Here is an 11,879-nt window from a genome sequence, read left to right on the forward strand (position 1 = left end):
CAGGAGAAGCACAGGAAGGTGTGTGGAGGGACACCTTTGGCACGAGGTGTTTCCCTGCACTGCCACAGAGACACCAGCGAAGCCAGCGAGCGTGTGGCACCCACAGCCCAGGGACTGGGCATCCAAAGGCTCCCGTGGTGCTCCAGAGGCTCAGCCCTGAATGGCCCCACGCTGGCGCCTGCTCTGCTGTCGGAAATGATTCATCGCTCCAGGGCCGCCTTCTCTGCACAGCCCCCTCCTTCCTCATCCGCCCTCCCCCACGGCAGGGAGGGGAAAAGAGAAGGGGAAAAAAGTGCTTTTGTTTTCACAGAGTTTCTTATCCTACCAATGACCTCTCTGGCCTGGTGACTCATCTGCGGGGCTGGGAGAGGGCTCCTGGAATACGCGGGAGATGCTTTGTCCCTCTTGCTCCTTTCAGCTCCCCACTCCAGGCAAACCCCAGGGCACTGAGTCTTTCATGGAGTTGCCTTTCCCACCTCTCCTCCCCAGCACCAGAGGAGCATGTAAGGGCAGCCCAAGCTCTGGCTGGGGTGGGAGAGGTCGTAGCTCAGCCCTTGCTCTCTTGCCCTGTTACAGAACAGACTTGGAGGGTAATGTTTGTTGTTTGCTGTTTGGCCATAGCTTTGATTAACCAAAGCAAAAACCCATCTGTTTGTTTTCTTTACTGCCTTAGAAGGATGGGAACTACAAATCCCTGTGAGGAAATATATTTCCTGTAAACTTTTGGCAAGACTGAAACCCTTACAGAGTGAGGAGGTGGAGCAATAGCCTGGCCACAGCTGGCTTTGCTGTCTCTCAGTGATGCTGGAATGCCCTCCACAGTGCACAATCACACGTGTCCACCTCTGCAGGGCCCAGGCTCAGTAACCTAGCCTGGGGCTCAATCCCTTGAGGATCAAAGTTCTTTAACATAAGGACTTTATTTACTTCTAAAAAAAAAACCATACAGCTCATATATGTCATGCACACATTCAATACAAAAACAAATCGGAGCTTGTAACAGTCACTGTGCTCTACAGCAAATGATATTTTAACCCCAGGAACTGGTGGCACCCACAGGCTCTGTCCCTCTGTGCCAGCACCCACCTTGTGCCCTCCCAGGCCGCCCATGGCACAGGGAGGAACAGTGGTGTCCCCCCTGCCCCGGGTTTTAACTGCCCCCCTGAGTGCTGCCAGTGCCCTCCCTGCTAACAGCCCAGGAACAGGAGAGGGGAGCAGGGCAAGGACAAGGACAAGGACAGGGCCAGGCTGGAGGAGCAACTCCTCCTGAGGAGTTCCAGTGGGACTGTGGCAGCTGGAAGACGACGGGAGCCACCCGTGGAGCTGAAACCAGTGTCCTTACAAATAGCACTGTGGGACTCCAGGGGATCTGACTGGTGCACATTCATCTCCCCAGCGTCACTTCAAGCCAAGGACTTCACCTGTAGCCAGACAGGTGTCCACCCCGTTTGCTGAAGGGCCTGGAGAGTGATCCTGCTCCCATGGACATGCACAAGCCGTCTCAGACCAGCAAGAAAATAAACAAGGCACAGTGTTTTCCAGTGTTCCCAGAAAGGTCTCAGCTCCAAGCAGCGCAGACAGGGCATCGCATACATTCAAAAGGCTACAAAACTTTACTACAAAAATAACATTTCTAGTGTTTTATATAAAAATAATGCCACATACAGTGCTTCACAAATCCCGACTGTGCACAAGTGGGGTGGACGGGGACGTGGCACTGACAGCCCCTGATTCACCCTCCAGGAAAATCCTTGCCAGCCAGCGTTCCACAGCTGGGCTGCACAAGGAAGGGTTTCACCCCACATGCAATTAATCTAATTGCATTCCACACTTGCAAACCCCCAGATGAATCCCTGGCTCCCCTCTCTCGAGTCAACAAAACGCAGAAAGAAGGGGCTGTATGATGGCAGAAAACAAACACAGTTGTTGTCTGTCCCCTCCACCTGCAGGGCTGAATGGATGCTGTGAAGGGGTGATCTGATGGGTTTAACAGGCTGCCTTCCTCAGGCTCTGCCTCACAGCTGGCCCCTCATTTTTGCTTTGATGATCTTGCTTATTATGTGCTTTTCCTTCCTTTTTTTTCTACGTGCATATTCATACTTTGGGATCTGATCCACTGAGGTTGGTTGGAGGAGGATCTGACCCTTGATATGTATCTACTCACAAAGCATCGTATTGTGAAGACCTTTGCACACTCCAGCAAAACTCACACTGGGGTCGAAGTCTAATAAGGGCTTTCAGGACCTGACCACAGATAAAACATAAAGCTTACATACAGCAGTGCCTGGAGGTGTAAAAATCAAAATCAATTTGGGTTTAAAAAAAGCCTGTTACTGTTAGGATGCTTTCATAGCCTGGTGGTCAGTGCTATCCAGGATGGAAAAACTAAAATGCAGATGAAGTGTAGAACTATGAACAGCCATTTTGTTCTTGTTTTTTCCTCCCTTTTTTTTGTTTGTTTGTTTGTTTGTTTGTTTGGTGCATCAGCAAATGTCCTTATTTCTAGAGAGACTATGGAAGCAGAAGGATGTTACATCTGCCGTGGTGGAGTAATTCCTACATGACTAAATCCAGAATTGTCTTTAGCTCCTCCAAGAGATTATTTCCTGGGTTTTTTTTGCTTGCAGAGAACAGCAAAAGTGTTCCAATGTTATCACAGGAATAGCAACACTATTGGGTGACTTCTTGTTTTCTCCCATTTGCAAAGAATCATTTGCATTATCCTGCCCTGGTGTTGGATGCAGCTGGACACAGGGCACATCAGCTGGCAGAAGGGTTTCATTGCATTGATTTCCTAAGGAGCAGGTCTCAGACCACATCTGCAAGAAGAAATGCTGTTGAGAGGAAGGGCCTGATTTCAGGGAGGAGACAGATTGTGGGTTCCCAGCTTCTGTGAACACGAAGTCTGTAGCACTGACCTTCAGCACCCTGATCAGATGCAGTTATGGTCACCTCTTTCTGAAAAGCTGGGCTATCCCTCGTGTCTGCAGCAAGAAGAAATAATTAGAGTACATTTGATCAGCCCAAGGAGAGCCAGCACCCAGCTTTGGCCTTGGTCTGACAGAGCAGAGACCTGAAACACAGAGAAGCAGCAGAGAGTTTAAGTGCAAATCGTGTGGGTTTGGTGCTAAGGTTGCTTGGGGTGGCTGAGCCTGAGTCCAACAGCGTGGGTAAGTGAGTGGCTTCTTGGCTTAGCCATGATGAATCACAGAAAAATTCCCAACAGCAATTTGGGAATCCACTTCTGCCTTCCCCCTGGCAAAGAGCCACCAGCAGAGCAAGAACAGCCACAGCCGTCATGTGTAACAGTGCCAGAAGAAAAGAAGTGTCTCAATGATTTCCAAAACACTGTCATTGGTCAATGATGAAACAGATGTATTGTTGGACATTCTGCTCTGCAAAAATACAGGTTTTCTCTGGTATTTTTATTCCCTGGCTTGCTTCCTACCGGTGGTCACCTGTTCAGCATAAACAGCTTTTCTGCAGTAACACACACATATAGTTTAGGCCAAAAATGTCCATGCCATGAAGCACTCAGATTACTTCCATTGGATAGGCATTGTTCTGATGTCCTGCCCTCTGGTAGAGCAAGCCCTGCACCATTTCTCTCGACGATTCTTCTGGTCTCATTCCAAACTTCAGGTACAGCCACACAAGAGCAACAGTGCAAACGGTCACCCCGCTTACCACAGAAACGGGGATGACAAAGTGTGTTTGAGACAAGAGGCTGGACAGAGGCTGATCATCTGGCCTGTCTGTGATCGTCTGCACCCTGGCTTGGCCTGAGAATGCCTGGCCAGCAAAAACTAATGTATCAGAAGGCTCTTGCTTTCCTACAGGTGATGAATAATCAAATGTTCTAGTACCAGACCCATCTGTAGAGGAACCAACAACCCTGTTGCTATGGACAGAAGCCCCTTTGTCTGTGGCAATGGTGGAGTTCAGAGTAGAAACTGAACTACTTTCTGGTGGAATTGGTGTGTCTGGGAGTGTTGCAATGTCCACACTGTCCAGGGTGGAGGGGAGATCTGATCTAGAACTGCTGGAAGCAGTGTCTGGTGCATTGGCCCTGGCACTTGTAGAGTCCAGAGATTCACTTGTAGAAAGTAGAGGTTTGTCTGATCCTTTAGTAGTTGCCATTGGGTCCGAATCTGAGTCAGGAGAAGTTGTGTCTTGAACATCAGCTGCAGCATTTGCAGTATGTCCTGCACATTCTTCTGTAGATCTCATGGTGTTGTAAAAGCCATGCACACGAGCTGTGGGATGTGGGCTGGGCTGGCTGGAGTCCATGCCTGCTGTGAGAGCTGTTGAAGATGCAGGAGAATTTGAGGAGTCTCTGTTTGCTTCTGGAGTGACCTCAGGGCGTGCAGCATATTCCTGTGTCCCGGAGGGTGACCCTGCAGGGAGCTGGGTGCTGTCCTGCCTGGCTGGGGGGGACTTGCTGGACACCTCTGTCCTCGCAGTAGGAGCATGTATTCTCTCCCAGGCTGTTGTGCTGGTCCCTTGGAAGAAACCAGCTGGAGCAGTGGCTTGAGATGGAGCCCTCACTGGAAGACCAACCTGTTTCTGAACATCACCAGCCTCTTCTGGTGAGGTTTCATCATGCCTAAGTGGGGAGGCTGTGGCCTTTTTCTGGTCCAGTTTCTCTACAATCTTCTTCACCCACTCAGCCTCTGGATCTGCACAAAACTCCTTAGACTTCACAGTAGTTAATCTGAAAAATAAAAAGGCATCACTTAGTGGATACAGAAGACACTGGTTTAGGTGACCAGCGCCATGGGGAAGGCGTGCAGACAGATGCAGACAGCAACACTGGCCCTCCCAAGCCCATAGCAAACACCACTGCTTGGCTGGATGATTTATTCCAGGAAGGGCAGGTGCCTCTGAAATCTGATTGATAAAGAGCAGCTGAATGTGACTCATGGGTGAAGGGTTTTCCCCTAGGAAGCTTTTTCTCTTTCAAAAGCATTGTCCTGATATTTGGACATGGTGTTTTCCTCCTGCACTCGGGACAAGAAGCTCTGCAGGCACCATCTGCTCAGGGGCAAGCAAGCATGAAGGCAAACCCTCTGAGTTTTGGCTGACTGGGTGATGTGAGGCTTTCCAAGGTCAGCCCAGCAGGTTCACTTTGGAGCCACCCCCTGGGCTGCAATAAAGTGGTGTCAATGGTGCCTCAAATTCAGGGTAAAATGAAAATAACAATTTATCCCAGGGAAAAAAATTGAACTTTTCTCAACTCCAGACAAGTCTGAATCTGTCTCCAGAGAAAATATCTGCTTTCACAGAAACACATGGGCTCTCTCCCTGCGTGCTTCCTCCACCCTGTTCTGCCAAGCACCTCCCTCAGTCCCTTTCCCCATCCGTCCAGCCCAACTTGGAAGCTGTCGGTCTTTAAACAGGGGGAAAAATAAAACACCACCCTTCAAATAAACACACCAGTGTTTGCTCTGTGTTCCAGGCTGTCCCTTGCTCCAGACCCAGGGCCCTTGCTGACAGGGTCACTCGTGGCCAGTGGTGGGGCAGCACTTACATGATGGCTTGTTTTGCGCATCCGGGCTCGGTCCGGCGGTAGCTCCTTATCCTCTTCTCTGCTATCACGGATGTAAAACCAGAGCACTCGCTTGAACACTTCAGAGGCGCTTTGGGTTGCCCTGAAATAAAGTTTTCAACTTGTTAAACGTTGGCTTTTTGTTAGGGAACTATAAAAACTGGTGCCGTTTCTTTTCTCTCGGGCGAAGGAGTCCAAAGCTTGGCCCGGAAGTTTCCAATCCCTGCTAAACTGAGATGAAGGCAAATCCCAATGAAGACAAATCCAAGATGGTTTTTAACACCCATACATGTGATGAGATACCCAGAAAACTGAGGGGGGGAAAAAAAGCACTGTGAAAATTGTGGGGCTTTTTTGTCTTGTAGGATGTGCAAGCGCTGGCTGCAGGTCCTTTGTGCAAGCCCCTGGACCTGCAGAGCCTCTCCCTTTTGGGTCACAGGAGGACCCAGCACAGTGCCACATTTTGTCACCCCCAAAAGACCTGCTGCAACCTTCACCAGAGAGCTCTTGGTGCAGGACAGGCAGACCAGAGAGCAGGATGATTGTCCTCTCCCTATCTGGGTCTTATCTCTTCGTCCTACAGGAGTTCCCCTCCAGGTGATCATCCTACCCTGCCTCTCTCTTTGCTGGCACATGGTCTCTGAATGCCACCTGGGCTCAGAGAAAGAACCTTTTGGTGAATGATAAATCACTCCCACAGGTACCTCAGCAGCCCAGCTTCCCAAACACGACTTTTCAATCCCCGCTGGAAAATACGGTTTTCGTTTTGCAAAGTGCAAAAATAAAACTCCACTTCAGGGGGCAGAGCCAGTCACACCACGGGGGACCCTTCATGCCTGTATCTACCTCCAGCCTCCCACAACAGGCACCTGCCAAGTGAAGGAAGGTTGCACAGTGCATCCTGCCAACTTGTTCCTGACAGCCCAGGGGGCAGGATTTAGAAAAACAAGCCCTGACTTATCTGAGGCCCCCGTGAAGAAAGGAGCTGGCGTCTGGTTTCAATGAGGCTGTCTCTCCAAAACGTTGCCTCACATTTCCAAAGCAGTTTGGTGAATTTTATGCAGTTCAGTTGGGAACGATCCAGACACTGGATGCAAGAATGAGCAACACTATGAGAGCACCCTCAGCTCTTTTGATCCATGTACTGGAGAATGCCATGGTTGCAAAGAAATCCCAAGCAAACACTCCAGTGGCTCCTATACAAAAGCCTGGTTTGGTTTCTAGGTGTCTGTAAAGTTAAAGCAAAACTCTTTGTTCACACACTAAATGTTTTCTGTGGCACTTCAGGGTCAAGAATTCCCTGCTCATGGCAACCAACTTCCCAATTAACTCTCATTAGCCAGAGGACATTCTGCTGGTGTCCTCCACTTTCAGGAACACAGTTCCACAAAACAAGCCCAGTGACAACAGGACCAGACCATCCCTGTGGGCCACTGGGGATGTGCATGGTGGGGAGCAATCCCTGACTGCTCCCAAAGGCCCTGCTCCTCTGACAACCCCAAACTGATTTTCCAGTTATTGGCACCAATGCAAATGGTCTGCAACTAGCTGAACTCCTGGTGGGTTTTTCCCAGAGTGGAGGACCTTGGAAAGCACCTTCCAAGGGCAGAGAGTGTCACAGGCAGCACTGGTGGTCCCCCTCCTTCTGGGGAACACAACCCTGCTTCTCCGAGCTGCATATGAATTGTTGCCAAAGGGATCTGAGAGTTTACCCACCCAGGACCATGACTCTTGGGAGCCATTGGTACCTGGCTTTTCAGCACAGTTCCTCAAAAGACCCCAGCCAGGGAGCACCAGCAGCCCTTCTGCAGAGCCAGCCTGATTTCCTCACTGCAGGAAAGATGGATACCGGTGTCCCTGGTGCCCCCTTTTCTCCAGCCAGCCCTGGAGAACCTGCCCAGAGGTGTGAGGAGAGGGAGAAGCTCCATCCCCAGCCGCCCGTCCTGTCCTCGCTCCTCCCGTCTGGTGGCAGCAGGGCACGGATCTTAAGGGCTCTTTGCCCCTCTCCCTTTCCACGGTGGGAACAGGTCACGCCTTGGTCCTGGGCAAAGTCCAGCCTCGCCTGCAGTGCTGAGAGCCCGGCAGCCACCCTGCTGACCTGTGCCATGGGTGACTGACACTGAGCCCAGCCCTGGCAGAGGGGAGCCCACCACCTCCCGGTCCTCTGACCCCGGAGCACGCAAAGATCTTTATCCAGGGAACAGGAAAATAACGTTTCCCACCTGTATACACACACACACATACCCACACACACACACACACATACCTACACACACACACACACCCCGCAGGTGACAGCCCCCCCTGCCTCGCAGGGATGGGAGCACCGGCACCCTCAGGACCGGGAGCCTGTGTGGACAGACACCCATCCTTGCCCAGGCTGTAGTCTCCCTGCCACGTCCTTAGGAGACACGAGGAAAAAGGGAAAAGAAGTGCATCATGCTTTTTTTCTAATACGGATTATCGGAAGTCTCTCTGACACTCTCCCCACCTGCCCCCAGGAGTGGCCAAAGCCATCACGGATGTCCCCGCTGCCAGGATTGCTGTCATACCCCTTACCCCTTCCCAAACCCAGCCTGATCCTGCTGGGAGATCTCCTGCAGCCCATAATGGTCCCCAGGTGCCCATACCCTCATCCATCACCATCCCCGGCTCCATCACCATTCCTCCTCCCCGCCCCTCCCCGGTGAACCTGGCTGTTCCCTGGGGGGGCAAGGGGAGCTGTGGCTCACCTCCAGCCAGGGTGACCAGGCACAAGGCCCTCAGCACAAGCAGGATCTGGACAGAAACAGCCTTCATGTTCCCGTGGTCGGCAGGAGGAAGGGCAGGCAGAGAAGGATTACTGGCAGTATTCCCCGCTCCCGACTGCTTATTGCATCCTCCGGAGCAACACAGCTGCTGCCGCTCATTCCGGGATTATAAAGCCCTGAGATTGGGGTTTCAGATGGTATTCAGCTCCCTCACACGTGGCTCAGGATGACGACAGGAGGCGGAGGGAAGAGAGGGACAGGGGAGGGAATACCGGCTGCTCTGGAGCTGGATGGCCGCTGGAATTCCCCAGATGCAGAGAAGCTCCAGCCTACTTGGCAAATTATTCATGCAGGGGCTTTCACGGGCCGGCTGCTCCATCCTCCTCTCCCACCAATGTGAGTCTTGGTCAGACAGCCTGTGCCACGGCACCGCTGCCCTGAGGCTCTGTAGAGCTCTCCCCACCTCCAACTACAGCTCCCCACTGCTCAGCAAGCTCATTCTTTACTCCAAATGCAAAAGCAGTTATTACCTTCCTTTTTAGCAGCCATCTTATAACAGCAGCGTTGGTCGTTAGGCCAAAAGGGGTGGAATTTGCTAATCAGGATTACGAGTTCATCAGCTGCACTGGTGAGCTCAGGCCAGGCTGGCTCTAAGGAGCATCACCAAACAGAGGGGTGAGCAGGGACCCAGTGACCACCCCAAGCAGCAACTTGTGCCCTGGCCGTGCTGTCTGCAGCCTGTCCTTGCTGTGACAGCCCTGGCTTTTGATATACACGGGGTCCCAGCCGTGAGGGGCTCGCTGATGCTGAAAGCAGGAGCAGAAAGCAGGAGACCCCCAGTTTTGCAAGAGCCAGGCTGTCTGGGGGCTTTCCGGCCCCAGCACCAAGCCAGGTCTGGGGCGGACATACCAACAGTGCAGTCACATCCTGCACCTTTACTTTCTCTTTCAACTCAGGTCCCAGCAGAACACGTAACTGTTTTCCTCTGCCAACTCCCTCAATTGGAAGATGAAGATAAGATTAAGACTGAGGCTGTGACTGCCCTGTTTATCTCTTTGCCCTAAGTTTTCTTAGGGGTGGTGGAAAACTGGCATCTCCATGCTGTTGGAAATGCCAATAGCTCCACTTGGGATTTTATTTTTAGAAAGGGAAAAATCCCAGATTTCCATACAATGCGTTTGGTGAAAATCCCAGCCTGTGACTTCAGCCTTTGCTTATATTGTATTATAAGAAAGAGCCCATTTCAAGGAAATAAAATAAAAACTAGAAGTTGAAATAGTCTGTTTGATCCAGCCAAAACAGAGTATGCTGCTGGGATGTTTTCAGACCCCTTCCCCAAATGAGTGTTTTCTCTGGCTCTGCAGAGATTTATGGGAAACTTTTTTTCCAGGAACTGGCATTGCCTGAAGCCATGGGGCACCTTGCCTGCTGGAAGTGATGTCACAGCCCACACACGTTCACATCTCCCCCCGAGAAACAGGTTCTGCTTCTTCTGCGAAGGGATTTGCTGCCAGCGATGGATAAAACTGAGGAAGGGCTCTGGCATGCAGGTAAGTGGGAGGGAGACTCCTTTGTTTGCCAAAGGCACGACTTCCCACAGGCATTGTTGTTTTAAGGCACAAACCACTCTCTGGCAGGTAACACAGCTGCTTTACCAGCACAGACAGGGCTGGAGGGACCAAGCAGCTCCAATGAGTAGTGACAGACCTGGGCTGCAGCTGGCAGAAAACTGGCACCATCACTCCCAACCCACTTCCTACACCACCCTCCCATCCCGTTGCACAGCTGCTCCTCCAGCACACCAGTGCCAGCCTCTTACTGCACTTCTTTGAGGTCTTGCAGCATTGAAGAACCTGAAGTCAGAGGACCTGTACTTAGAGATAAACCACAGGCATTGTGTTGATCTGTCAGTGAAGGATCTCAGGACTTCCCTGAGCTCATCTCACCTTCAGCTGATTTTAGCTTCTTTAGTTGCAGCAGAAATTTTCTGAGCACTTGATTTGGTTTTGCTTTAGCTTTTAGGAATGGCAGGTAGTTGTTCAGTATTGTGGGTCTGGGTCTGCAGATTAAATTGTGATGTGGATGAGGGCAGGCAGGTGTCCTCCTACACCAGCAATCCCAGCCCATAAAGATGAATAACAGCATCCAAGTGATGGAGTGTGCAACCTTGCAACTCAGGGACAACCAGCTTTCAGAGAAACAAAGAACAGAAAACTGAATAACTGGGAACCAGAGAGCATGGACTGTGCTAAAACAGTGAATGAAAAAGTTGACCAAGGCTGAAGAGGAAGAGAGCCCACCATGAATGTCATATCCTTCCAGTGGAAGCAGGGGCTGGAGCAGCCCAGCACAGCCCAGCACATCCCATTCTTCCTTAGGAGGCTTCTTGAGGTGACCCTTCCCACCCAAAGGCTCTCTGAAGGGGTGTCATAGCACCAAAGAAAAGCAGTGTATAGCAGGAAGATGGTTGGTTCCCCCCCTCCTCCAGATAATAACCACAGTATGACTGAGGAAGGACTTTGGCCTTATTGCTCCAACCCACAGATACCACAAGTCAAAGGTCCAGATCCCATCTTACCCAGGAAAACCACGGAAGCAGCTCCAGCATTTCCCACCCACCACAGGGCTGTTCACAGAGACAAGGTCCTCCCAGGTGGAGGGAACACATGACTGGTGCTGGAGCAGTTGCTCTTGAAGGCAAAAAGCACCTTGACCCTGCAAAGCTTTATGTGCAAGAGGATACATAAAAAGAACGTGGGCTGTGTCCTAAACAAACAGGAAACAGCCCCAGAACATGTCCCGTCTCTTTCAGGGAGTTTCCATTCTGGAAATTTGTGCTCCTTGGCTGTTTTGGTTTCTTGTGCAAGAAGGGCTGTTTGTTACAGTAGGCTTGCGTTCCTTGAAATCAGGTGATTACAGGGGGAAAAGTAAAAGTCAGTGAGAGCTGGGAGCCTGTATCTGACCCAGAAAAAGATGCCAGAGAGGATCAGAGGAGAATGCTGATGATTTCCACTTCATGGAAAGTCTCTTCAGGAACTCCCAAGACCTCATGAGTTGGTGACACTGGAGCAGGGTCTGGTAGCAGGTATTGACAGCATCCTTTGCTGTCCACAATATTGTCCATGATCTCCATCCCAGAGGCTTGCAGGAATACTTAGCTTTTGGGAAGACCCAGCCAGTCTCGATGCTGCAAGGGAGATGGGCTGACACACGACTGGAGAGAGACACATACCATGAGATTGTCTTTCCCCTGATAAGGCTCCCATCTGCCTAGTGCCAGCTCATCCTTGCACTAGCCCACCTCTCCTCGGTGGGGTTGGCAGCTCAGCCACTGCTCAGACACAATCCCCCTGTACCTGAGCCCAGGAGCACGAGACTGAAGGGACCTAAAGCACTACCCCAGTGGCAGAGCTCCCACACTCACCAGAGCTGGGCTTCTCTCTCCAGGAGCACAGAGGCAGCAAGATCTGGGAGCCAGGGCTGGTGGGGCACCTACTGCAGATGAGGCCAGTGGGTGCAGCTGGTTCCTGGATGTGAGACCAGATTTCCAGACTTCAACATGGAGAAACACCAATGGCTTT

The 11,879-nt window shown here is 51.3% G+C and overlaps 1 protein-coding gene across 1 annotated transcript; it reads right to left on the reverse strand.

Moving 5' to 3' along the window:
- Positions 1-555: 555 nt before the first annotated feature.
- On the reverse strand, positions 556-8,659 carry CX3CL1 (C-X3-C motif chemokine ligand 1). Its single transcript, XM_051801933.1, has 3 exons — positions 8,281-8,659; positions 5,531-5,651; positions 556-4,714 (listed from the first exon to the last, which is right to left on the reverse strand). Exons 1-3 carry the CDS (start codon positions 8,345-8,347, stop codon positions 3,535-3,537), a joined length of 1,368 nt encoding a protein of 455 aa, XP_051657893.1. The 5' UTR covers positions 8,348-8,659; the 3' UTR covers positions 556-3,534.
- Between the last annotated feature and the right edge of the window lie 3,220 nt (positions 8,660-11,879).

Source organism: Manacus candei, unplaced genomic scaffold, assembly GCF_025592945.1.
Source record: "Manacus candei isolate 608988 ecotype Guabito, Panama unplaced genomic scaffold, ASM2559294v1 h1tg000053l, whole genome shotgun sequence".
Classification (NCBI taxonomy): Eukaryota; Metazoa; Chordata; class Aves; order Passeriformes; family Pipridae; genus Manacus; species Manacus candei.

Coding starts and splice junctions, on each gene's coding strand:
- CX3CL1 (XM_051801933.1), bottom strand. CDS start 8,347: ATGAAGGCTGTTTCTGTCCAGATCCTGCTTGTGCTGAGGGCCTTGTGC. Junction 5,652..8,280: donor CCTGGTCACCCTGGCTGGAG/GTGAGCCACAGC, acceptor ACTTTATTTCAG/GGCAACCCAAAGCGCCTCTG. Junction 4,715..5,530: donor TGCGCAAAACAAGCCATCAT/GTAAGTGCTGCC, acceptor TTTATTTTTCAG/ATTAACTACTGTGAAGTCTA.